This window comes from Dermacentor silvarum, chromosome 8 (assembly GCF_013339745.2).
Source record: "Dermacentor silvarum isolate Dsil-2018 chromosome 8, BIME_Dsil_1.4, whole genome shotgun sequence".
Taxonomy (NCBI): domain Eukaryota; kingdom Metazoa; phylum Arthropoda; class Arachnida; order Ixodida; family Ixodidae; genus Dermacentor; species Dermacentor silvarum.
This window is the reverse complement of record NC_051161.1, coordinates 36,602,479-36,630,466: the sequence shown is the minus strand read 5'-3', so window position 1 is coordinate 36,630,466 and position 27,988 is coordinate 36,602,479. Positions and strand designations below refer to the sequence as shown.

Below are 27,988 nucleotides of genomic sequence, written 5' to 3'. Positions count from 1 at the left end.
TGTCAACATTTGCTTTAACCCAATGCCTCCAGCCAAGCTTTGTCCGCGGCCGTACGCATTGGGAGCAGTCCGTGTGCTCCTATGTTCTAGCGCGCCAATGCGCAGTCCAGTCACAAGATGGAAACATGTGCCTCAAGATGAACGCTGAATTCATTGGCGCGAATCTGCAGTATGTGCTACTTACAACTACTTATTACGCTCGATAGGCTGTGTGTTAAGGTGCTGCTGTTGACACACGAAGTTTCAACAGCGCTAGTTGCCTATAGAGCAACGAAAGTAGCAATTTTACGTCTATGGTTATCATTGGAAGTACGTGCATGCGTAAATAATATTATACAGGTACTAAATTGGATTATAGTTTTGGTAGCATAGGCATGGTCCGTGCTATATGTAGTGATTATTTTCGTTCTGTTATATTCATTTCTTGTCACCCGTCGCAGCGAATGGCCAAAGCTGGCAAAACGTGACGTTATGCCAGCCAATGAGAAAGGTGGAAAAGAATGATAAAATAATATTTTTTTGCGCAATACCGCTCTAGGACGTTATTAAAGATGTTTCGTTTGGCATCTCCTCGTAACCTGAGCCCGATTTTTCACAAAACTTCTCTTATACAGTAGAGTGTTTCTTCGTTGAATGGTGTTCTGGCAGTTGCCCTTCATGACAACGACTCACGTGATAACAAATCCAGGGGGTATCTTGTTTAACCCTCCGCTCAGCTTATGACGCACACCGGCAATTAGTACCTCCTTAAGTACCTCCAAAGTGTGCCGCTCACTATAGAAGCGTGCCGCTCACCAAAAATAGATTCAGCGCTTATGATCAAACACATCGTTCGATGTGTTTGATCAAACGTTGATCCTGCTATCGATCGAATAAGCAAGGATAATGTGGAAACTTGGAAACGAAATATAGATGAGCGAGTAATCGGGACCACAGGCAATACATTGGCGCATGATGTACATGGTTTTAGGCTAAAAGAATGTCCAAAAGCCAATTCGACTTTTCTTTTTCTTTCAACACGCGTTATGCAGCAGGCTACGTTTTAATGTGCGGACATATTCCTATCATTAGGGTCATCTAAATACCGAGCGCACGAGCGACTACCACGTTGAAAAGCAATCCACCATAGCGTGTAAAATAAAGAGAATTAAAAAAAAAGAGGCCAGCATTCTTCCCACTCTCTGAACCGTAAAGTCGCAGAGATGAAAAATAAGATCAACTCCAAAAGCATGAAAATCAGGGGCGACCTGCTCATAATACGCCCCCCATTTTCCGGCCGGAGAATCATCACGTCGGCAATGAGAGACCCTTTTGTGCGTGATGCGTTGACGTCTCTCCAGGGTTGAAGTTCTCGAGCCCAGGCGTGTTACGACGCAGGAACGCCAAAGCAAGAAGCAAAAACGCATTGTTGTCGTTGTACTTTTGCTTTGTTCTGTCTTGTCTCTTTCAAAGTGTACTATAAGATAAAGCCACTACGATGGTTCCGCTATAACATGGCACATTAGAGCACTTCATGCGCGTCGCAGGAAAAGCCTCCGTCTGATCCCGTCGTTTTCGAGTGACTGCGCTCAGAGGAGAATCTTCCGCCACTTGCGCTGAGCTCTCAGCTTTTTTAGAACGTTATGAAAGAAGAAACGTCGCTCGAAGAAAGGCCATCTCCGCTCACTTTGTCTAAAGGTATAGGATGAGCAGCGAGGCGAGAAAAATTCTGGAGATACGCGCTGGAATGGGCAAACGTGCGCGATCTTTTAGTTCCTTGCATCACTATAGTATATTATCTCTTTTCTGCCTCCTCTTACCCGTTCTCATTGAGAGCAAGAGTAGGGGACCGTGTCGATATGAGTGAAGTCGGGCCACCAAAAGCACGGCGCGCCCGCGCGCGACATGGCTACATGACTTCTAGAAGCGTCATATAGAGGCGACGTCCATCAGACGTCAAGTAGCCATCTATGCATAACTGCGAGTCATGCAGTCGCCAAATGATTTGCAATGCATAGTGTCTTGATAGGAGCTTTCCATAAATACGAAACTATGAGGACAAAGCTTTGTTTTGCATTCTAATCCTGGCTGCTTTCTTGCGTTAACTTTAACTACGCTAGTATGCATTTTGTCGCAGCGTTGACGTACAAGTGTAGACGAATAGAGAAATATATGGTGATTTTAAGTGCTGTGAGAGGATGCTATCTCCTGCTGCTACAAGCCGTAACAATCCCGCTCAAGGCGGCAAGATAGGGCCGAATTCACAAAACTTCTCAGTCATAAGTGCTGCTTGCTATTGGCCGGCTGTCTTTGGCAATATGTCCAAAACGTGACGACTGACTGGCTGACTCTTGCGAACAAGAAACGTACACAGGAGTCTGGAAGAGTTTAACATGGTAGAACAACGAATACCGCTCTAGGCAGCGTTTTATCAAGGCCAATGGCAAGTCCCCTTGTCAAAACGATGGCTCCAGCGACATTCCTTGTTTTATACCACTGTTAATCATCTAGTCTTGCCAGCAGTTCAAGCGTAAGAACGTCTTTTGTGAATGCGGGCCTTGCACTCATTCCGCGGCATGAAGCTATCAGCATTCGCCATAAAGTCCACTTATGGCATCTTCGAGTGTTCGCTTCAGAGCGCTCTGGCCGTGCTACAAAAGTGGTGAAAAACGACTTTAACGCTGTATTACGACAATAACCGGGTATGGAAGGGATGATCTTGCTTCGTTATCATCAGAGGGACCCGTTTCTGCAAACGGTAACACTTAGTAACCGTTTTACACGACATTTGTAGCGCTACCAGAGCGCTGTAACACAACCAGCCGAAGATGCCATTAGTCTCCTTCCCATGTATTGATTAATAACAGTTATGTAACTACGATGCCCTGAAGAGAACCAGTGCAGTAATCAAGACACGACCCGAAGACCGAACCGGAATGGAAGCGGTTTACGTAGACGGGAGCAACAGTGCTCGTGGCGACATCTTTCGACGATGCGCTCAATCATAAAACTTCAAAAATGTTCTTCTGTGCCATAGACAACAGAAGACGGAGACACGTAGACTGGACCTCGCAACGCTGGTAGAGCCGAAGACAGATTCCTCCTCAAATGCGCCAGAGAGATGGACATTCCTGGTTTGGTATACCGTTTCCCCCTCCTACCCCTTTCCCAAACAGGGTACATGCCATTCTTTCATATCAATCAATCAATCAACCAGTAAATCAATCACTTTCTTGTCCCGTTCTCTAAAAAAAATTGAATAGATTCGCAAGTAGCCCCGCGATTACTATGTCTCTGCCAAACAGTTTAGGCTAACATACAAGTGGCATGCTGTCACGCATTTAAATGATAGTTCTGTGCGCTTTGGATGGAGCGTGCGTCTCGAGACGTCATTGTCAGGGCTGCTTAACGGAAAGCTCCTGACATCCCTGTATACGCCCTCTTTCGCGCGTTTCATCATCATCATCATCATCAGCCTATATTTATGTCCACTGCAGGAAGAAGGCCTCTCCCTGCAATCTCCAATTACCCCTTTCTTGCGCTAGCACCAACTTGCACCTACAAATTTCCTGTTTCATCACCCTATCTAGTTTTCTGCCGTCCTCGACTGCGCTTCCCTTCTCTTGATGTCCATTCCGTAAGTCTAATGGCCCACCGGTTATTCATCCTACGCATTACATGGCCTGCCCAGTTCCATCTTTTCCTCTTAATGTCAACTAGAATATCGGCTATCCCCCGTTTGCTCTCTGATCCACACCGCTCTCCTCCTGTCTCTTAACGTTTACGGCATGCTAAAGATCTAGTAATATTCTAGCTTATGGTTCCTGCAGTCGTCACGAGCAGGCGATAAGATCGCAACATATTACTGAGTTAGCGAAGCTACAACATGCGCACGACGTACCAAAAACGTAACAATATGCGTTCTGCAAGGCGAGACACTTTTTTGACTCGATTCCTGAAACGCAAGGACACGAGCTCTATTTTCTCACGGCACCACCGCATGCTATATCTCCCGCACACTCGTTAGTAATTCCAACCTCCAGATAACAGCTTTAAAAGAAGAATCTGTGATAACAGCACGGAACAAACCATTTTCTGCTCAATGTGGTATCAAGAGATGTAAAAGAAGCAGTTGCAACCGTCTCTGACGTTTACAACCGCTGACCGTTATCTCTACACAGGCAGTTTTCCGACGTTTTTCTTCGGAGCCCTCGTTTTCCTAAAGCAGTCAGCTCTTCCGGAACGAGCACTAAGCCATTAATTTCTGCAGTGCATATGTCGTGATGATTGGCAATGACGGTGCGGTATAAGTATTCTAAAGGCAGAAGCTGCCCCCCTATTAGCCTTGTATTAACGCAAAAACGAAAAAAAAAATAACTGGCAGGCAGCGAGGCTCTCGCTTCGGTTGAACCGGTACTCGCTTCGCTTTATCAATTCTGAAGGGGATTGGGCAATTAGCGCCTTCGTGGCTTTAATTTTTTAAGCCAGAACTCGGGCGTGTCAGCTCAATGCGCTCACGCACAGCGTCTGGAACGCTGCGCGCCGCCCGGAAAACACGAAATGCTGACAGACGTGCTTCCACTCGGGTGAGCCAGGCGAAACCACCTAGTGACACGTTTATACCCACAGAGACGGCAACATCCGACAGACTCCTGACGACCGCCGGGCAATCTTATTAACAACCGCCGACTCAGTAATTACACAGGGCTAATTGAGGCGAAACAAAGGTAAACGCGCCGCCTCCCATACAGCCTGGTGCGATGAAACAAGCGGACGTGAAAGAACGAGCAACAGCAGCTCTCTTCCCTAGCTAACCCCGCCCCGGCATGAAAACATACTCGTATAAAACAAACCCAAGCAGGGAGAAAACATGTACGTCTGGTGCCGCTGAAAGTTCGCGAGCAAACGACGCCGCGAGCAGACTAATCTAATCTTGGCTTGTTATCGTCCGTGGCGAGACCACGTCGATGATCCGAAGGCGGCTTCTTCGCAGTTCTGCAGCTTGAAGCCTGTTCTTGTCTTGTCGAGTTTTAGATAGTATTTTTTTTCTTCCCTCTCCCTTCTCCGTGCTCCGCGATAAAGTCAGCTTATTTGCTTTGCTCACGATGTATTAGGCTAATTTATTACCGCAGTAACAGCAAAGTTTCCGTTTCTCCTCTTTGCGCGAGTCTCCCTTCTTATCTTTAGTATTGGCTCTTTCATTTCTCTTTCTTTTCATTTTTTTTTCTTTTGTTCCACCCGTGCGCTTCATCGGGTTTCGGTTGCTCTGAAGGCCACGCCAACTTTGACACTTGTCTCGCACCATTCGCCCTTTTTTAGTTATTTGTTCAATTTCCTTGATGGAAGAAAGACCGTCTGGCATTATTATTCTGCCAATGGGGCAACGTGCGTAGACTGTAGATTGGGGAATCTCTATATTCTGTAGAGAGGGGCGAAAAGAAACGAATATAAGAGATGAAGCACAGGAATAATGAAACAAAACTGCCAGCGAAAGTTTGAGGTAGGTAAGATTACAGAGAGCGCGCTGAATGGTAGCCGTTTTAGAAAGGAAGCCGAGCGGAAGATGTATTGTTAACTTCATGGGTTCTCCTTTTAAGTGTAAAACGAGAAAAAACAAGCCGGACCACATGGATGCTGACGCTAGGATGATTTTTTAGATTGAAATACAATACCCTAGTTGCAATACAGTTTTATCAATTGGGCTGCAGGAATGCGCAACGGGCTATAATAACTGAAGCCGCCAAGTTTCTGATACACGAGTTACACGAAAAATGCGATGGCATCGAAATTACATTGCTTTATTCAGATGTCTCATTAAGGAACTCAACTTCGTTAGAATAGAAAACATGGTGATTTTGTTAACGTGCATAGTGACATGAACACCACTGCACAAGTAAAAAACGTAAGGCCAGGTCAGAGCAAGTCCTATTTCCCTTGCTTTGTGTATACGTCTGCCTGCGTTGCCGTGTTTACCGTGAACTTCGTAAAGACCATAAAGCCTCAATAAGACCTCTCTTTTAAAAACCGGGCATACTGATGAGAACACTGATATATGCGTCGTTACATCGGGCATCTTTTTACGCACCGTTAGACATCCAATATCAATGGAATACCACGACAACGTTCCTCTATGGCACACAGGCAAGCCTTACTCAGCCTTAAACGTATTTCCGCAATGAGGCTTCATTTCGTCACCATGTGCACACAAGTTTTATGCGCTGTTTCGCTAATTTAATATAGGGTTCCAGGATTGCCTTTAGCTTGTATGGTCATATTGTCAATGCATAAAGCGCACTGACATATCTTTTTTAATCTTGGTATCATCGTAAAACCTAGAAATTTGCAGAATTTACCTTCGTGAGATTAGAATTTCGCTTGCACAGCATACATATGGCCTCAATAAGAACCTCACAGATTAATAATGCATAATTCCGCAAATGCAGCGTAAGCTCTCCAGACTAGACTGATACTCTTTGTTTTAGATGGCGTTCAGCGGGAAATGGCAAGACATATTTCCAATTAAGAGGCTCGTTACGAAAACGTGCGCAAATCTGACGTTGGACATTCGTTAGAGTCGGCCAGGGCAAGAACTTGTACAATTTTACCGCTATCAGACAACATTTATCTTTGTAGACTTCTACCCTATGTTCACATGCGCACGTGTAAAATCTTATCCCTTTTTCCTCTATCTTCTCATCTATTTGGCATTCACTGCTGCTTTTGAGTTCAGAATCTCTGTCGTTACTTCGTCACCGAATGAGCTTAAGGCGACCAAAATAGAAGTGAATTTGAGACAGATGAGCCTAAGCCGACATGTTCCTTCCTTCTTTCTTTCGTAACCGGAGCGCGGCGGGCTCTATAAGCGCAATGGCCACACAGACGTTCAGCGGTGGCTTCACAGCGCACTGTCGCAGTCCGGTCAAATCTTGCGCCCTTTGCGACAGAGGATATACGGGCCTGCGATGACATCCAAGTGCGCGGCGCGCCTTTAATCCCGGCGCGCGGCCTCGACCGTGCGAAGCCCCGGCAGTTTTCTCTGATCGGTTGGGGACGAGTCTCGCTTGAACGGCTTCGAGCAGGTTCGTCGCCGGGTGCACAATTCTTTCCCGCTAAGCTTCGTTCCTTGTACCGAACACGACCCGTCTCCGAAAGAACTGCTATATGGGTACGTGGAAAAGATTCCTTTTTCTTTTGCGTAAGAAGAAGCTACGCAACATAGGTATAAAGTAGGCTAATAGCTACGTTTTATGAAGTACTTTGAAACAGCAGCTACGCTTTTCTATAAGGTATCGCACGCTGCAACCATGTTAACAGAGAAAACGAGTTAGAAATTACCTTCACGCTCATACGCATCATGGTGGTACTTGAAATTCACGCAGTACTCTTATCGCCGCTAACGTTCAATAAAGGTGCATAATTTCACATTTATGTGCGTCTACAAATTATTGCAACTGGTGAGGCTTCTTTTTTTTTTATCACTGCCACGTGAAAGCGAGTAACCGTCAGAATTTTACAGCGACATGACCACCTCATTTATTTACTAAACCCGATTTGATTGGCGTAAACTTCATAATCGACTTATAGTAACCGCAGTGTAAATATCACAACGCTGTACTAGACGTTTCATTACTAATAAACTGCACACGTTTACAACGTCGCCGTGATAACCGCATGTGTCTCACGGATTGAATCCAATGGGTCAGATGAAAATGTGAAATGGGTGGCCAGTGGCGTAGCCAGTGTGTAACAAACCCTGGGTACGCCAAGCTGACACCATAGCCTGGTGTCAGCGTGCGCAACACAAGGATAATTCCAGATCTCTGGGAGAAACTTTCGTCGTGTTGTAAACATAAAATACGATGGTTATGACGATGAGGACGGTGATATTACGATGGTGATTTATTTTTCTTGCGTCCTGTTTTACCAGATTCCAGCCTCCTTCTTCAATTTTCTATCTGCTTCCCCCTTTTCTGTACGTAAACTAGCCACGCCATTCCTTAAGGAAAGGAAATAGCCTGTACCTCGGGCGACTCACAAGTGCACTTAATGCCGTCCCCCACCTCTTAGCTTTCCTTTTGTTTCTTTGTCGCCTTTCGTAATGAAGAGCTTCTAGAGACAAGGCGACTAATTGAGCGCGTCTTCGCACTCGAGAAGCTTCTGAGGACAAAGGACAGCTAATTTGTATAAAAGCAAGTTCAGGCTTCGCCACTTCACTGGTCTTGACTCTGGTGTTCTTTAGGGAAAGCACGTGGGAGCCCGTATTTATCGTCTTTTGTAGTTTTCCTCTGACCGTTGAACAAGTAAGGCCTGCAGTAGGCAAATACCCTGGAGCAGGTAAACACCACCTTCGTAAGAAGATATCCCGCGGCGAAAAAACACGCTGCTTCCGTTGCTTTTCAGTCGCCGAACGTGAACAGATGTAAATACGAAACGGCCAAACTGCTACGCTCTTAAACTCCTTCCGCATAAATTTCACGAAGTGGAACGTTCATGGAAACTTGTTTCAGTTGTAGCCTATGCAGCTTATGAAAAACTACATTAAGATATTCCACTTAATTAGTGAAACTTATGCCATAGGACATTCAGAGCGATATACAGTAACACTGGCAAGTAGCTCGACCGAAGCAAGAGTCGGGGCTCAAGGCCATTTGTTTCATACAGGTTTCACTTAGTAAGTGGAACAATCATATGGACACCCTAGGCAAACTTTATCCGTCGGCATCGCTGGGATTTTCCCTATATATATATATATATATATATATATATATATATATATATATATATATATATATATGCATGCTACATATTTACTTATGACGTATATGCAAGGTAGATGCTATATTATTCAAACGACATAGTTGCTCAGACAAGATTTTATAGACTTGACTTAATTATTCCTCAGAATATTTTACAATGACAGCGTGCAAACGGTCAAGAAACAAGCGAGCGGTGTGTATCAAAGAGCAAACGGGGATAGCCGATATTCTAGTTGACATGAAGAGGAAAAAATTAAGAGGTTGTGGGCTCGATTCCCACCGTCGCCGGGCACCCACTGGTTCAAATGGGCACAAGCGTACCCCGGCCTGGCGTTCGGCTTCCTTCAGGTGTGATACGCTTGGGAAAGGAGCCTGCGCCCTCAATTCCCGTCGCAACCCTCGTGAGCACAGCGCAGAACGAGCTGGGTAGGCCACGTAATGCGTAGGATGGATAACCGGTGGACCATTAGAGTTACATACAGAATGGATACCAAGAGAAGGGAAGCGCAGTCGAGGACGGCAGAAGACTAGGTGGGATGATGAAGTTAGGAAATTTGCAGGCGCAAGTTGGAATCAGCTATAGCGCAAGACATGGGTAATTGGAGATCGCAGGGAGATCGCCTTCGTCCTGCAGTGGACATAAATATAGGCTAATGATGATTATGATGATGATTATGTGCCTTTTATCTTAAGTTTTCTCAGGCAATCTAAAAGTGCGAAACATTACTAGTACTCACAATCTTAAAGTGATGTAATTAACTGGCGCCGATCTTTGCGGGCAGCTGAGTGATTCCGGTGCAATGCCATTACAGGCCCTACACGACGTGCTGTAGCTTTTAAAGGTCCCAGAAGTTTTGGCGCTCCCGCGTACGTCGCGTTCGAGTATATTTAGAACATCCTCCAAGGAGTTCAACCGCAATTCTACACCTTGCTATCACTGTCACCGCTTCGCCGTTTGGGCAAAACTGCCATTTTTTTTTCAGATATGTTCCACTTAGTGGAACATAATTGTACGGAGATTAGGAATGTAGCGTAAGACACAACGAAACATATCAGGAATTCAAAAATTCATGACGCCTTCACCGGCCATATCCGGTATAGCGCACGGTAATCATACCTCACAGAATTTGTTAACTTATGCAACGTGTGTGTGCTGCCGTAACGCTGACACATCTCAGTTCCCTATGAACGATTTGGACGATCGGCTAGTAGACCCATTAATCTTGATTAAAGGTAACTCGTCTTTTTGCATTTTTTTCTTGTTTCAATTTGCGACATTGAAAGCATAGCGAAAAAAAGAAGGAAGAACCGTGTTAGTACGTGTGGCAAGTACTTTCTGGTAGTCTGAATTTATATTGACGATGCTTTCTTCAGTATGTGCTATAAGGTGCAGAAAATTCTAACTTCGCAATTTATTATCTTAAGCGCGCCCGTTATCTTGTGTTCAAAGATACCAAAGTCTTAATAAAGCGCAGAGATCAATTCACGAGATAAATGGCTGAGGCATTCCACACACAGTGCATGTTCTTTCTATTGGTTATCTTGCCTTGTTCTTTCTTCTGGCCAGTTTGCGCACAGCAAATTATATGACTATGGCTCACATATAAGAGGGTGTGTATGTAGAGTTCAGCTGGTAGTGCGCATTTGTGTGTACAATATTTTTTTACTATCCAATGTTTTTGCGCCATTTACAATTATGGATCTAATCCAACTCGCCCAGTGCTCTATATTATAATGCATCAAGCGTCATTTTTCTGATGGCTGTAACCCAATGTAGAAAAATATGAGAGAAAAAAATTTTTTAATGAGGAAGTCATCGAACATACAATAAAGAAGAGAGAAGCGAAAAGAAATAAGGAGAACTATAACGTGTATCAGAACCGTACAAATATCTATAGTCCAGCCATCAATTCTGCTAAGACCCTCGAGTCGCTTCAAAGAAACTTGGCGGTCCGCATTGACGAATGAAGTCTATAGTTTGGTGAAATCACGTCTAGTCGAGAAAAAAAAACGTGATGAAATGGGGCGAACGCCGTAAAAGATAATTGCAAATTGGCCCTTCTGAAGACGCACGGGAGCCTCCATTGTTCACGGTCGATGTTTGCGAACAAAGCTCACATGTGGAAGCCTAAATGTCGAAGGATTATTCGTCTTGGACGCCGCCTGTTTCGTTCCATTATGTTTCGGAGAATCCCAAGTGAACGATTAATTCGCCAGCGCACACTTGTTGCTTACGTTAAGAGGGCTAAGGTGGATCACGCATCGTGCCCGTGAAGCGCGGAGCCAGCCGTCCGTAAGCCGATGATGATGATGATGATGATGATGATGATGATGATGATGATGATGATGATGATGATGATGATGATGATGATGATTTATTGGCATCCCCGTCGCAACGGGGCGGCGACAAATAGTCACCTAGCCTGCTTGAGCTAATCAAGTAATATATAAAATAGAAGAACTTTCTGTGGGCCTAGTTAGTGCATACTTGGCAATTTTTTTAAGGCGCAAGAAAGACACAGCAAAAAAAGAAGGTTTAACACAGGACAGGCTCTTGTCCCGCGTTTGACCTTCCTCTTGTGCCGTGTATTTTTTGCGCCTTAAGAAATTTGTCAAGTAATCTATAGATATTTATCAGTCCTAGCACTTTGTCTATGCCTCTTTTATATTTCTTTCTCTCTTCGTAGATCAGTCTAGCACTTTGTCTATGCCTCTTTTATATTTATTTCTCTCTTCATAGATCAGTCTAGCACTTTGTCTTTGCCTATTTTATATTTCTTTCTCTCTTCCTTAAATCCTCTTTATCTACCTGGAACGGTTCCGGCCCTATCAATTTCTTCCTTGCTTTTTTTTTTCCAAGCCTCCGCTTGAAAAGAGAGTCATTCGCGTTCTTACATGTCGCGCTTCTCACATCGCGTTCGTGGTGCTTTCTGGCCCATTCCTATAGCACGGCTGCTGAGCTTCGACTTCGCGCGTCAACTGTTTCTGCTCTTTGTCGCCGTCGAGTGGATTCTCGTTCGCAGTCACGTTACAGTGACTGCTGCTATAAGGACATTCCAGCTCCACTGGTAGCGTATCCGTATGTCATCGCGTCGTACAGTAGAAGGGCTGTTCTTGTAGAATGACAATCGGTCCAGAAGGGCGAACGTTAATGTGAAATAAGAAAAAATAACTATAGAAGAGCACCTCCACTGCTTATAAGGAACCGTTTATTCCAGCCGAGCTCGAGCTACGAAGAACAAGCTGTGCAGCTGATGACGATAAATACAGATGAGGAGTTTGTATAAGTGATGATGATGTACAGAGATGAAGAGTCAGTCATGGGTCGCGCTTACACTATAAAATTAAGGAATGCCTATTTTACTTAAATTTACTTAGATCGGTGGGCTTTACATGTCCCTGCATGATACGAACGTGCTTTAAATTACCATTGTTGGAGTTAGACCTGTCGAGGGGACATCAGAAAGGCATTGAGGGGACATCAGAAAGGCATTTACCATCCAATCGGATCGTAAAAAACATAAATTGTCTTGTGTCGTTTACGTTACGCTATAGCGTAGGTTACGCTGCGTTAGGTTAGATGCATGATACGATATCCTGTTTTAATTTGATATTGTTGGTGTTCTGGAGTTTAAACCGAAGTTTACTTTTAATTTACGCTCTGCCATAATGAGGTCCATAATTCGGTCTGTTGTCGCTGCCCAAGCTTTTCACAACAAAGCGTACCCCCACCATTATGGCGTTGCAGGCGACGACGGAACTTGAGAAATATAGCGAATTCAACAAACCAGGGACGTTTTGGGCGGCTACAACTTTCACTTCGTTCAAGAGGTGTGTCCAGCCCTCCTGTGCTGTGAAGCTGTATAGCGGCCTCCTACTCTCTCAGCAAACCTTTATCTATTCTCCTTCTCCCCTTCTTCCAGTGTAGGGCAGCCAACCGGACTCGTCAATGGTTAACATCCCTGCCATTCCTTTTATCTCTATCTTTCTCTCTCGTTAATGTTGGAAGAGTGACTGTACCGACAGATCAAATCCGGGATATGAGCGCGTTAATCATACACGTGTAGTTCTTCCTTAGCGCATTGGCTATCACACGAAGCACCAAGTACACGATAGTGCACCCAACGTTGAGCGCGTGCGTATATGACGGTTTAGGTGGAATGGTAACATAACTCATCGCAACTGGGTGTCTACAGAACTTGTCAAAGAAGTCGCGTATGTTGCTATCTCCGTTCTTCCATTTGCCCAACGAATAACGCTCCAATTCACCGCGCTGTCTCCTTCTTTACAACGTTCTCTACCCAACATGGCACCCAACGTGGCGGCAGATACGCGAAGAAAAGATGTTGCAGTTTACTCTTCTCGAAGAGAGTGCCAAGAAACATGGGAGCGTAAACAGCCCAGAGTGACTTGGCAAGACCGAGCTAAAAAACAAAAAAGAAATAACAACATCGAAAGAAGAAATAGGGACTAAAAGGATAAAGGAGACATCGGCACAACACGAAGGTTCCGTGGGCAAACGCTCCTACTTGGCGAATGAAGATGGGTTTGGCAAAGAGAGAAAGGGAAGTTCGGGAGATGGGAAGAGACGTGTACACACAAGCAGCGCGAGAACGAAAGATAAACATGACGAGACATGAGAGAAGACAAGAAAAAGGGAAAGAAAAAAAGTTATGGGAAAGGAAAGATTCATGCCTATACCGCAACTTGCCGGAGGCGTCGCTGCGAGCACTGCATGTAGCAGCGCGCGCAGTGTTTGTGTGGCGAGGCCCCGGGCATGCCACACGGGTCTCCTGCCACATATAGGTCTCTCCAATAGTATGTTTTCGTGCGTGCGTGCGTGCGTGCGTGCGCGCGTGCGCGCACGAGAGAGCCTGTAGCGAGGAAACCGCGCGGGCCACCTCGTTGGTTTTGTAAGAGGGTCCAGCCCTTTCAGTTGCAGGGAGCGCGCGCGTGCCAAACCAATCTACTCTGGCCCCCGGCCGGTTTGTCCTGGAGAGGCGACCGGTGGAAGGGCGCTCACGCCTTGCGCAAACAGCCGAACCGCCGCTGGACGAGGTGGCTTCGTGCACTGCAGCTTCGTTGTCCGCTGCTGATGGCACCTTATTCGTGCTTTCCTTTTGCTATCTCTACGCACCGGCTCCTACAGTCGATTTCCTCTCGTTTTCGTCCGCGCTCCGTATTCCCGGTCCGCTTCTGTCCTTTTTCCTTCTTCTTTCGTCGTGTCGTGTGTTTGCGCGTATTACTTATTTCGAACCTGGTGCGCAGTCCGCGAATCCCCCCCCCCCCCCCTCCCCGACTCCATTACAGAAGCCGTTTTCTGTCCGGTCAGCCTATGAAATATTTTTCCCGAGGCAGCTCCCCTGCAGTGGACAGAAAATGGTTGAGAAATACGCGTGTCTATATAGTATGGTGCCGATGTATAATGCTCTGGCCCGTTTCTGTGAGCCAGTGAGTCTCTGTTATCTTCGTTTCTGTATACTTACACTTACTTTCTTGCTTGTGTTTATATTTCGTCTTTTTTTTTCTCTTTCTCTCTTTGTTTCCGCTTCTTCTCGTCTTCTCGCATGCTTTTTTTTTTCCTCGCGGCAAGAACGGTGACAAGTTAGGCAACTACACGCTGAACGCAAGACGCGAAAAACTAGCGCTATCACTACCTTGCCTAGTGACGCAGGCACGACGAAAGGAAACGAACACGACCTGTGGTATTTCCAACGCTTGTTCGGCAATTTATCGTAATTGAAAAACCTGATCTCACGAGTAACTAACTCAACGTTCGTGCGTTCCGTGCAGGATGTCGCTGCAGGCGCTGCCTCTCGCAAGCGTGTCCTGCCAACAAGCCTGTATGTATATATATATAGGCGCCGCTGGACATGCACGAGTCAGGTCTTTCAGTCGTACCAGCACCAACATTTCCCGCAGGCTTTATGTTACAAGCCTGGCGTGAAAATGGGTTTGGAAATATACCAGGCGTCGCGTTACCTATACGGACGAACCCAGGCGTCATTAGAAAGCCCTCTGTCCGTATTCATCATCATGTATTTCATTAGTTTATTTTTGCCTCATGAGTCGCTTTTGTTTTAGAAATCTCTTTATAGTTCTCAGTTTAGCTGTTCGTTCATAGGAAATAAAATAACAAGCATAAGAGATTGCTGAAGCAAACGCGACGCATTACACGCTCTTATGTAAAAATAAGCACATGGCACACATGACATTATTTCTACAGACAAAGGGCTCTATAATGACGCCTGTGCCAGTACACTATTACCAATATACGGGAAAAGAAGACGGAAAGAAGACAGCTATTATGGCGCTGTAATCAATGAGAGCGCCCAAGAACTTTATTGCATTAAACGACTGCATGTTTTGTAAATATGCTCGCGTACGCAGCTAGATAATTTTCTGAAGGACATATGTCCTCTTTATTTTTTGCGCTCACTCTCAAAATGCGTTCTGCAACACGGAAAGCGTCTGCATGGTTGCACAAAACGCCACAAGATGTCAGACGCCAAGGCCATTCTTTCCAGTTTGCATCGCTGGTACTATGGTACAACGGTATGTTCTTATGGTACCATAGTACGATGGTACTATGATAACAGTAATAAAAATTAAATTGTAGTGTTTAACGTCTCGAAACTGTGCAGTGTATTAAACAAGGAAAGTAACAGTCAGAACCATAAGAACCATAAAACAATCAGAACCATAACAATCACAACCATAAAATGAGACCTTTCTGCGAAACTCGAGCAAGAGCAGTGAAGTGCTAACCGAAAATTTTTTTAACGATGTGCCGAGAAAAACGCTCTTCTCCGCAGATGCTCTGGTACAGGTCGGTATCAAACAGCGCCATTTTTAATAACACTGTCCGTGGCCACGGCGATGCCGTGTCGCCGGCCATTTTGGTATTGGGAAACTCTGCGGTCCAGCAGAAGCCACCATTAGGCCGCAGATCGCAATCGCCCTCCGTAGCCTGGATTCGGGTTGTTTCACGCTCGGGTCCCATATAACTGCGCGTGTGACGTGACCGACAAGCGCACACATATACCACTACGGCGTTTCAGCGACGTGTTCTCTTTTCTGCGACGAACCAGAAAGCTCACGCCGACAAATCAGTGTCGCGTAGCTTCAACTGCGGCAGCCCTGCCTTCGCCCGCCATTACGCCATGTCGATCATTGCCCTGTATGCGAAATGAGAAAGTGATGATCTTCTGGCGTGCGGCGGCGGCTCTCTGCAGGATCCAGTAACACGGAGGTTCCCGTGGCGAAGCGTATATATACGCGAGAGAATTCATTTTCGCTCGCTCTTTCTCTCCTAGTCTGGCGCGGCAAAAAGGCTCCGGTTTGATTAACTCCGGGTTCCATAGGCGTCTCTGCATAAATAATTCTCGATATTGTTCCCGGCGAATAATAGCCGAGTCTTCGGTTTTGCATATATCGAGGAAGCTATACGTATTTAAATGACGCCTGGAACAATAACGCGTTCGGCGAAACACATGCCTGACACATCCGCAGAAAGAGAAATCGAACGAAAATGAAAACGAGTTCGTAACGAAATTCTAAAGAAAGTTTGAAGATAGCTTGCGTTAGCTGTTATGCGTGTGCGTTCAACAGATGAGTTTATGATGGTGTGCAACCACCATAGGTTTTCTATCTCCATATTATATCAGTGATGGCCCAACGTTATGCGCGGTCTCGCTGTTCTTACGTGTTTCTTCCACTTCGCAGAATTCTGTGGATGTATTCCTGTCGTCTCATCGTAAGAGAACCACGTTTCTTCCTGCCACAAAAGTCAGAAAGGATCACTGCCTTTTTACACCAACGAAGCTCTCGCTTTTTCTCATTACGCGACTCAATCGAGTGAAAATTTCTTCTTGAAGCTACTTCTGTAATATCCGCAACGTTTGACCACCCGGGGTCCCGTTTTATGCGGACCAAAGTGTATAAGAAAACGGTCGATTTTGCCTGCCTCCCCGAATGGCATGAGGGGGAACTCGCAGGCGCCGAAAATCGAATCGGTGAGACCGTAGCTCGGCAGTATAGATCATCATAACCTGCGAGTCATAGCGGTAGGCGTATACGTATATAGAGCACGTCGTCGCATTTCATACATTGCGATAAGTCGCGGCGTGGAACCCATTCCCGAGAGCCGTGGCAATAACGCGTGATGCAGCATCGATCAAGTGCGAATCCGAATGATACACTCTCGCTGTCTCACACATACTGCGCTCCTTATTGCGGCCGCGGAGAACGCGCCGACGTATACCGGTCAGTTTCGTACGTCAGAAGGACGTTGCTTTGTTCTTGCATAATTGAAGCCGGCAGCATGGCACCGTCAGCTGCGGGCGGGGCGGACTATACTGACGTGGGCCGCACCCATCCTGTGTGACAAGCGCTGCGAGCTGTCGGCCTCGCATCGAAGTCGTGGCTTCGTACGCGCGGCGGGCCACTCGGAGCTGTCAGAGTCATTGTCGCACCACTGCGAGCCCTGCTACGCGAGCTTCGTCATCGTCGCTGGGACCACGGATCGAGGAATGACATTGTTCGTTCATAATTGACAACGTGGTGCAAAGGAAAAAAAATAGAAAAAAAAGCTAGGAAATCCTCGTTTCGATAAACAATTCCTGTTTTCGTTCAGTTGTGGAAGAGAACGTCCACACATCACTGTGACTACTGAGAAGAAATCGATGGTAGTGCGAGATCAGAAAATAAAGACTGTTAATCAAGCCAAACATATTTACCTACGTTAGCGCGAACGTCACTTCACTGTTATTTTTTTCCTTTAAAGGTATGGTGACTCGTGTTGCGTGAGGGACGCTTCAGAAAAAACGAAAAAAAAACGAGAAGTTGCCGCTTTTGTCGCATATGTGTAATAAGGTGACCTGTCCCATTTAACACACACATAAGAGCGGGCAAATGATGGCGAATGGAGAATAATGAGCAGCAGAAAAATACACTGAAAAGGCAGGAAGTCACAACTGCGAATGGAAAAGTTTGCAAGGGTGACCGGTTACTTAACGTCCTTTTGCAGGAGGTGCGCTAATGAGTTACCTAAAAAGAACTTGTAGAACATGTATAACGGTTCGTATAGCTGCAGGAAACTTAAGAAAAGTTACGGGTGGCTTGAGAGATACGTGCGTCGGAAAGAGATAGAAGCTGTCTTAAAGAATCGCAAATAAAGGACTTGTAGAACAGGTAAACGCGGGTGGTGTTATACAGTGTCGAAAACAAAGAAGGTGATAGCCGAGACAGCGTTTTCGGAGATAAAGCGTTGCCACTGTACAACTATGAGAAATTTATCATTGTCGCGGCTCAAGTTTGGAGTGCTTCGAGATGATTTATGAGAAAGAAATAAATGTAGCCACTGTATGTCAGCGAATGCTGAAATAAACCTCAAAGGGATGCAGTGTGCGACCTCTCATCTGCGGTAAGAACTACGTGTCCGCACGTAGTTCTGCTTGCTGCCACACCGCGGAGGAAGCCTTCAGAACTTTCCAGCGTACACTCTGTTACTCCAAGCAGTATTATATGCTGTTCTTGGAACGATCCATGGGTTTTTCAAGAAGGGCACGGTACCCAAACCCATGGTCGACTCTAAGCTGTGAGAGTAGTGCCCTGATCCATTCTTCGACGAGTCAATTAGGCAACTCTTTTGTGAGAAAAAAAAATAGAAAAAAAATAAGTAAACCCACATGCAGATGATAATGCAAAGAGGGGCAAAAACCACATACACCACACTGTGTATGTACTTGACCTCCATTTTCTTGTTGCTGTCTGTTCGCGCTTCTTCCTTCTCTCTTTTTTTTTCTTTTTCGATAAAGTGATATGTTTTGACCATGGCAGCTCTTAAAGGTAAACGTATTGACATCATTGTCCGGAAACATCAAAACAGAAGATAAAAGTGCATTGGTTTTGAGAACATTTGTCGAATATAAACATTGCTTTGACCGAAGTGAGGCATGTGAATTTGTAGATGCACAAAAATATGAAAGTGTACATCCTAATAAACATAAATAACTGTAAAGAGCATGGAACTAAAATGAACTGACATGCAGCACTTCTGCACATGCGCACCACAGTCTAAAAAAATGCGTGCCTGTGTTATTCTTGGTAAACCGTGAAAGAAGCACCTATTGCGAAAAGTTATCAGCTAGTTGGTGTTTACTGCATGTCATGTTGACCGCTAGTAAAAGACGAAGACAGAGAAAGAAAAACACGAAACGACGACACGGGCGGTAACTTGCAACTGATTTATTCACGGCAACAGGTAGCAATATATAGACAAATATGACATGCGCAGAACGCAGCAACAAATCCGCTCATCAGCCTAGCGAGGCAACCACTTATCAAAAAAAAAAAAAAACTATCGCCGATTGAAACAGCTTAATGGAGGTATCGCTAACACAGCCTTGGCCTTTCTTTCTTATATGATATGCCTTCATCAGTTCGCGTGCAGTCTTGTACTGGCTTTTCCACAAAACGTGGTTCACAGGGGAATTCATTGCAGTGTGCAGGAAAGTGCGCCAATTCGTCTAATGTTTGTTCATGTTCCCTGGCCCGATCGTTCAGGCACCACCCCGTCTGCCCTATGTAAGACTTGCCCCACGTCAGGTGGATTTCATACACAACTCCTACATTGCATTTGGCATACGACTTGGCATGCTTCTTGGCACAGCCTTGCCTTCCTTTAGGTTCTCTGGAGGTGCGAGGGCAGAACCACGCCAGCTTAAAATGCACTGAAAAGACAAGGGGGACGCCATACCTGCCTGCCACCTTCCTTAGGTTGTGAGTGACCTTATGAACGCAAGGTACCACTTCAGATCTTAAGGCCATAGTGGCCATAGTAGTCGTCCTTACCCTTGCTTTGCTCCTAGAACATTTTGCCTTCTGCAGGAGGGTTTCCACCACTGGCGTTACGATCAAGTAAGGAAACCCTGCCGTCTTAAGACGGGAAATCTGATTGTCAAATGCAAGCTGCATACTGTGCAGGCATGATTTCCGCAGAGCTGACTCTAAACAGAGCATAGTTTTACAATCTTTGACTGGGAGGAGTCATATGGCTCCAAACCCTTCTGTGCCCGGGTATTTTGTCGATTTTATTTGCTATCCTTTACAAGCTGTCATCTCTTAAGAAACCTGAGTGGTATGACAGAGGTAAGATGACGGACGTTCTCGTGATGTCTGTCGCCAAGACTATCTGGGTAAAAGATTGCTTTAAAGCCATAGAATCCCACGACATCAGCGCAGCGCTGTGGAATACCAGCAGCTGAGAGACGAGTGGGTACAATTGCGAACTGGCAATAATGAAGGTGGGAACTGAAGCTACATCAAGGAACACGCATCACGTTTCATTCGTTATTTTTTGGTGCTTGACTTCTAGTATTTCTTTCTTTCTTTCTGTTCCTTTCTTTCTTCCTTTCTTCTTTTCTCTTTCTTTCTTTTTTTCTTTCTTTCGTAAAGTGCACAGCTAATGACATACAATGTATTGACGCTCGCGGTGGACGTCCATCAAACGTCCCTGCGATCGATGCTCTTGGGAATGTCATCTGAAATGTCGAAAGTAACACTTCGAACTGTAACCTGGGCGACAAGTAGAGAGAGCCGGTTTGTGCAATCGCAAGCACTTTTCTCGACTGCAGATGGGGGTGGGGTATCTTCGCAGACTTAAGTGGACTTGGCGCGGCCGATTGGAGGCTTTGTTTCCAGACCTGGAGCAACTGCGTCAGAAAGCAATCACGCACATTTCGCAGTCGCCTTTGCCATTTGTAGAGTAGTGTGCAAATACGACTCACAGAAGGAACAGTAAACAGAAGAAGACGTGACGCTGTTGACTAGAAAGGAAATCGTGAAGTTCACTCGGCCATTGCTCTAAGAGTCTCTAGTTATCCTGACATTAAATTCAAAGTAGTTCCATGGGTCTGAATTCTGTAGCCACACAAATGAGACCGAATACAAAAGAAGTTGAGTGTCATTACTGACAAAATAATTAAACTTTTGCGTTAAGTACATAACTTACGGGGCGATGTGTACAGTACAGGTTACTGTACTCAAAACAATGCCATCTAACCCATAAGCCTATCATCTAAATACAAGACATTGACACTGAATTCAGATGTTTTGAAGTCAAACGACAGACTGCTTGTGATAGTCGGTATTGCATTAGGCATGGTACCATGCCCGTACGACATGTAAGTCATGCAGACTATGGTGTTCTGTTCTGTTACACATGGGGTGTCATTTCGCTATGTTATGCAGCAAAAAAAAAAAAAAAGGAATAAATATCGTAGTTGCTAAGCATTATTTTATTACAGTATGTTGTTCGGTATGCTATAGTGGTAACTATGTAATACCAACTAACCTATCAGTGTGTCCTTTAAAGAGACACTAAAACGAAAAATAAGTTGTATTAGTAAATTGTCCTTCTGCCGTATCAAAAAGAAAAGCTCTCTTACCGTGAGAAGAGACTTGGTAAGCGAGAGAAGACGCAACAACGAGACAGAGGGCGACGCCGTTTTGAACCTCCTGCACGAACTCGCCGTGACGTCATAGATTTTCACAGCGTCTGCTGGGGCCTGGTTAATTTCTCATTGGTAAAGATTAGCTAAACTGTATTCCAAAGGAGCCGAAGACTGAACATAGCAAGTTTCGAGAAGTTTTTACTGCGCGACAATGGCCCTCAAACACGATGGGAAAGAATACCTTGAAATGCATAAAGTCACCCTGACGTATCGGCGATGGGGTTGCGGCGTGAAAGCTGCAACAAAAAACTGAAGTTTGGCCTTCATGTCTCTTGTAATCATAAACCTCTTACCACTATGCAGGGTGTTTCAGCGAACACTTTCAAAATTTATTTAAGGTTGCCTGTGGCTAGATAGCCCAATTCTAGTTAATGAGCTGGTCTACTCGCAGAGGCGGACATTACAAGCAAAAAAAAATTGAAACGCATTATCGACTAATTAACAAAAATCACTAATTAAGTTTTTAACTAATTACCTGATGGCCCATATGGCGATTTACAAATTGTAGCCGTGGAGGTCGCAAGGCGGATCCACTTAGAATGAATTCTCAGGATGACACCAGTTTCGAGATATTACTTCCCGAAGTTTGCGGAGAAATGCATTGGCGTTCCAGTTAATTTTGTGCTTCAATGCATAAAGCGACGTTTTCTTAATAACCTAACTGGAACGCCAATGCATTTCTCCGCAAAGTTCGGGAATTAATATCTCAAAACTGCTGTCATTCTGAGAATTCGTTCCAATTCGTTCCGCCTTGCGAACTTCACGGCTACAATTGGTAAATTGCAATATGGGCCATCAGGTAATGAGTTAAAAACTTAATTAGTGAATTTCTGTTAATTATTTGATTATACATTTCAATTTCTTGAGCAAGTAATGTCCGCCTCTTCAAGTAGACCAGCTCATGAACTAGAATTGTGCTATCTGCCACAGGCAATCTTTAAGAAATTTTGAAAGTGTTCGCTGAAACACCCTGTATAACACAAATAGAATTGTGAAAACAATGCTTTATCCAGTAAGAGCTTATTTAGTGCTTCTGTATAAAGCATCTCTAAATTTTTGTAGTGTCAAGATGAAATTAGGAGACTCTTATCATGTTAACAAAAAATCTTACCATAGTTTCACATATCCCACTATCTAAAGTGTCAAAGACACCGAAGAACTTCTCCGCAACTGCTAATACGCTCGATTTATAACTCTACAAGCTATATCGGTAAAGCACGGTGCTGGCGTAGCCCGTGCACTCGGGCAGCTCTTAGCAAAAAAAAAAAAAAAAAAAAAAAAAAAAAAAAAAAAACACGACCCATAACGGGCGTTTCGGGTCTGCCGGAAATTGCATTATGCAAATGATATTGATCACGCTCGTGGTGCTTTAATTGTAAAACAAATTAGGATTACAGGAGGTCGTGCTTAGAAAAGAAGAATGGCATTCTGTCAAACTTCTCATTTTCGCGCTAGCGGTTCGCTGAAACGTAACCTCCCAGTAACAATGTCCGGTTACGCGAAAGTTTATCGAGAAGCATTTCAAAAGCAGGCTGCGAGATTTTAGTAATTAATTGAATATTGCTGGTTTCGTTCCAACTTGGATCTTGAAACAGTAACACCAAGTGGACTTAACGACGTCATAGTTGCATCGCCAGAAGTTAAGTATGCAGCAAATTAAGAAGGAGAAAATCAAACAATAAAATGTTCCACTATATATCGTTGTGAATTTCGGTTTTCTTATCTTTTTTCTTACAGTGTCGGTCAGTTCTTTATTTTTGAGAGGAGGAATGTAAGCGTAATCCACCTTAAGTTGCACATTGAAGACATTTGCTCTGTAAATGTATCTTCTCTGCATTGCTTACAAGCAATAGAAGAAGCCTGATGCCTGACTTCTCTAAGCAAAAATGAATTTTATTTCAATAAATTTCTACGCAGTTCCATAAATTACACTTTTGTCTCTTTTGGATGAGCAAGCATGTGTTTAACATTACTGCCTTCTTGTTTCTTGCTTTTATTGTGATATTTTTTATCAGTGGTCATATCTTGTTAAAAGCACATTGCAAGACAGGATGGATAGAGAAATTAGAAAGAAAAGCAGTAAGATTTATCTTGTCTCCCGTACAGCTTTACCCCAAAATTACCAGAATTACCATTCTCGTACCTATTTCGTGCGCCAGTGATAGCGCATTCCCATTTCCCGCATGACACGTGACCCCAGTCTACCTTGTTGCTTAAAGCTTTCCCTATCACGAGTGGAAAGCCTATATCTAGGTCTTATTGGGCTCTTGCTTAAATGCATTTAATATTCTTCAACAGCGTGTCGTGTTAGACGTTCTCTGATTTGTCCTGATTTTATGTTTCCACTTTCAGCGTTCGACATACGTACTTGTTTCATAGTTGTCATTTATTATGTACTGAGAACAGCTGCTCATTTTTACATTACCCGAGAACGTGACAACGCGCACAATATCAGCCGCACGCTGAAAAAAAATCACCCCGGCCAGGATTGAAACCCATGCCCACGACAACTACGACATGACCTCCAAGATCTCCGGCGCAGCGTGTTGCTTCTAAGCGAAGATGACGGAGGCCCATATCCGTGTCTATGGGTCGCTCGCTAGATGTTACTGTGAAGCTACACGTCAGTCGGCTCAAATGAACTAAAAAGCGCCCAAGGTGTACCTCGCCGTTGTCGCCACAACTTTAGCGATGGCTTTTTAAAATTAAAGAATCGGAAATAAGCCAAGGTACTGGTACTATAGATAAAAGAAATGTGAGAAGAGACTTTCGCTAAGGTCTACAGTTCCCTAAAATGTTATGTAGATACAGGGGACTGTTTTGTTGTACCGTGTAGAGCGTTGCACAATTTTTATAAATAATATTCACGGATTATCCTAACTTGTCTCTATTTCTACTGATCCTTTCGTTAAATTATGGGGTTTTACGTGCCAAAGCCACCACTTGATTATGGTGACTCCGAATTAATTTGAACCACCTCGGGTACTCTAACGCGCACGTAAATCTAAGTACACAGGTGTTTTCTGCATTTTGCCCCCCATCGAAATGCGGCCGCCGTGACCAGGATTTGATCCCGCGACCTCCTGCTTCGCAGCCAAACACCATAACCACTAAACAACCACGGCGGGTGATGCTTTCGTTGCTTTTTCTCGCAATATTCTAAGCTCACTTTTTTTTTCTCTACTCCTATGTGACCAGGCATTTGACGATGTATTCATACTATCTCTTATTTTATGAATGCGGGTAACTTTAGGGAGAAGAAATAAACACGGCTTTGCAATTGATAGCTTTCACGTGACGTCACGCACCCACCTTATCACCGTTTTCGGGCACCAACATGGCGACTACGAGCACTTCAGTCCAATCCATCTTATTTAAAGCTTTCATGTGACGTTACCATAGAGAAAGGAAAATATAGAAGGGAGCATACCGCAACGCGATTGTCGCCGACTGTGGTGGCCCAACACGTGATAAAAACACAACGCCTAGTAGGGGAGGCACTGGATAAAAACCTCACAGCACGGAGGATACGTCAGAGCGCGCGGTAGGTTTCAGTACTCCCGGTTGATTTTTTTTTTTTTTTTCAATGCCCATTCGAAACCATTTGAAACTCTTGAAATAAACAAAAACAAAACCAAGGAAAAATCTTTTTTTTTCTTCCTGCATGTAAGCAGCTGCCGGCCGAGCGCGTACCGAATAAAAACTACCGGTAACCAAACGTCTCGGCAAATCTCGATTCTCCGTGATCTCGACGCAAGAGGTCACCTGTTGGGCCACCACTGCTGGCTACACGAAGCGTTCGCTTGCCAAGGCTGGCTGCGTGACGTAATGCTCCCTCCTATATTTTTCTTCCTCCATGGACGTTACGGACCCAGCTTATCATCCTGTCGGTGCACCAATATGGCGGCTACAATGACGTCAGTGCAAGCCATTTATTCCTCCTGGCTGTGACTTCTCATCTCACTACGCTGGAAATACATTTATAGTAATCTGAGGTCATACTAGTCGTCGTCCCCCTTCTATCATCATATATTAAGAGTATACAGTTAAAATAGAAAGGTGAACTTATTCAAAAGTAACGAACAGGGCCGTTAGGAGCATTACAAAGAAACGGTGGCGCAACAATTTCAGCGAAATGCTCTAGCGAAATAAACTGCGATACGTAATTCAATCGCGATAACCTATCCGTTCTTGTTTCATTGAATATTGATGCAATAACTGGCTGACCTGAAGCATAACCAATATTTTTCTTATATATGTCTATAAGAACAGACATTAAAATACATTTGATTTGTAGCTTTCGTGGTATAGTTGCTTATATCAAGTTGCATTTCATCTTCTTCCCTAACAAAGAAGTTGATATAAAGTAGATCTTCACACGTGCAAGTATATGTCCATTGCATTCAGCGAGTCCCCAGTGCACTAAACCTGTGGTCGGGACGGTCGAATCAAAGATAAACTGAGCAAATTTCCAGTCTTCTTGTTACTTTCAGTACAAAACAGTGACGTAGTTGGAGAAGGCAGATGACGAGGCACATCATATGCTGGCTGCGAGCAACAGACCACAGGAAACATATATGCCTGCGTGCATGCGCGCAGCCAAATACCATGGTACAATACGAGCACAATTCCACAGGCTTTTCCTTTTATCGTCTGCTGCGTATAAACATGTGAACATTATTTCAGCGAAGTGCTTAAAAAGCTGTCATTTCCTTGTCAGCTATTATTAAAAAATATATCAAAGAACCATGCACTGTCTCATGATCAGCAGTGTCAATCTACAGCGACGTCGATCTACATTAAACTTTTATCCATCGAATTATTGCGCACAAGCCTGGCTTAGTGCGCACTATCCAAGTCAAGCATGCTTGAAGATAAGATGTAGCAACATTCGATCTGCTTTGAGTTCGACCTGCACTGGCTCAAGTACGCTTGAAAGCACCTATGTGACAGGAGCAATAACTTGAGACCTGATGATCGAGTGACCGAATCAGCCATGCTTGCATATTTTCGCCCGAATTTCTCATTTCAGCGGTGCCTCAGAGAATATACTGCCATAATGAGCTCGGCTGTTGCCAGTTCAAGAAACTCGGGAATGTCATGACGTTCGTTTCACAAGTTGTGTGAGAAACGAAAAGCGCTCAGTTGACGCAGCATGATATCGTTTGATTTGCCATGATATGTTTGATTACGGGATTTCTGTACGACGAGCGGCGATGTTCGAACAGTTTCGCTATGAGCACGCGGACTCGCACGTCAACAGCGAACGCACCGAGCACGTCCGAACCGTAGAAACGCACGTGATGTGGCGCGCGCGCACCGTGTACGCCCCCATTCAGCTGGCTCGCTCACCTCGGACCGGTGACCGCGGAGGTTGTAGTTTGTGCGCTGAGGGTGCTCGGCCGTCTTGCGGCAATGGCATGTGGTGAAGGTGACGCCCACGATGCCGCGCGCGTTGCCGGACGCCAACCAGCCGTCCTGGTAGTAGTTGACGCGGTTCAGTCGCCAGCCGTCCTCCTCGGGCAGCTCATCAGGCACCTTGCCCATCCACGTGAGCGACAGCACCGAGCAGTCGGTGCGCGACGACCAGCTCCGCTCGAAGTGCAGGTGCATCGCGACCACCTTCTTCCCGCTCGCTTTGCTCGTCGTGCGGCCCCTCAACAACCGCGACCGGCCGTCTTTCTTCTCCGAGCCGTATTGATCGCCGCCACCACTCGCCGGGTCGTCGGCAGCACGCTAGCCCGCGACGACGAATGCGGCGAGGTTGGCCCGCTCCGCCACCAACGCCGCCGCCGAGTCAAGAGAAGACACGCCGGCGGTCGCGTTTCCCCCATCGGGGCACCGCCGGCCGATGTCGCGCAGGGAGGAGATCCGGAAGCGCCACGGACGCACTCACACACACGTGCACGCCTTCCCGAGTAACGCACGGAATCACTCTGCCCCCCTCTGACCACGTTCACGTCGTCACGCACGATCCCCCAGTCAGAAGCGGTAGTGAAGAAGTCAGCTTGGCCTAGACGCACGACGGCGACTACGGAGCGCGCGGAGTAGGCTCTTGCGCTGGACGGTGGCGGTAGCGACTTGACCGACCGTGTCGGACGTCATGGTGTCGTCTGAGAACGCAGGGCGGGGCCGGATCGAGTTGCAGCGGGTTGGGTTGTGGTCGTTGTTGTAGTCATTTCGTGCGCGGGGTGTGCCGCCGCGAGCGCTTGCCGCCGGGCCGCATCCCGAGCCAGCGCGACATCGCGCGAGTAGGTGCTGGGCTGCTCGCTTTCCTTATTGGAGAAGGAGTGCGCAAGAGCTGTGAGGGAGGGTCGCGGGGAGCGCGCCTGTGCGAATCCGAAAATCGAAACCGCGCACGTGTCGCCCTCCGACGGAGAAGGAACAAACATTCTTGTGCGAGTGATGTATTTGCGTTACGCTTTTATAAACTTATGAGGTCTAAACACTAAACAGGCGCTGCTTCAAAGTCATAATTATTCTTTAACTGCTTTCGCGCTTCTTGATTCATTGGTACGCATGCGTACGCGTGTGGTGAAATATTTTGTGCATCATTACAATAAAAGAAGCCGTCATTAAGGTTTACCTGCAGTATAAAAGATATTTGAATGACCAAAATAATCGAAAGCTAGGTGTATAGATCAGTCTATATCAAGCGACGATACATGTGCTGTCCTAACGAGAGAGAAACGCTAACTGTCGAAAAACGAAACTGAAGCATTTTGCTAGCAAGCAGGC

General features: G+C 45.4%; 1 protein-coding gene across 1 annotated transcript in view; it reads right to left on the bottom strand.

Annotated features, from left to right (window-relative positions):
• LOC119462076 (tubby-related protein 4-like) overlaps positions 1–27,521 on the bottom strand; it is a 206,640-nt gene extending 179,119 nt beyond the window's left edge. Inside the window, exon 1 of the mRNA XM_037723423.2 lies at positions 26,603–27,521. Within this exon, the coding sequence (XP_037579351.1) occupies positions 26,603–26,863 (261 nt within the window). The 5' untranslated portion in view covers positions 26,864–27,521. The remainder of the gene's footprint in view (positions 1–26,602) is intronic.
• Positions 27,522–27,988: the final 467 nt, after the last annotated feature.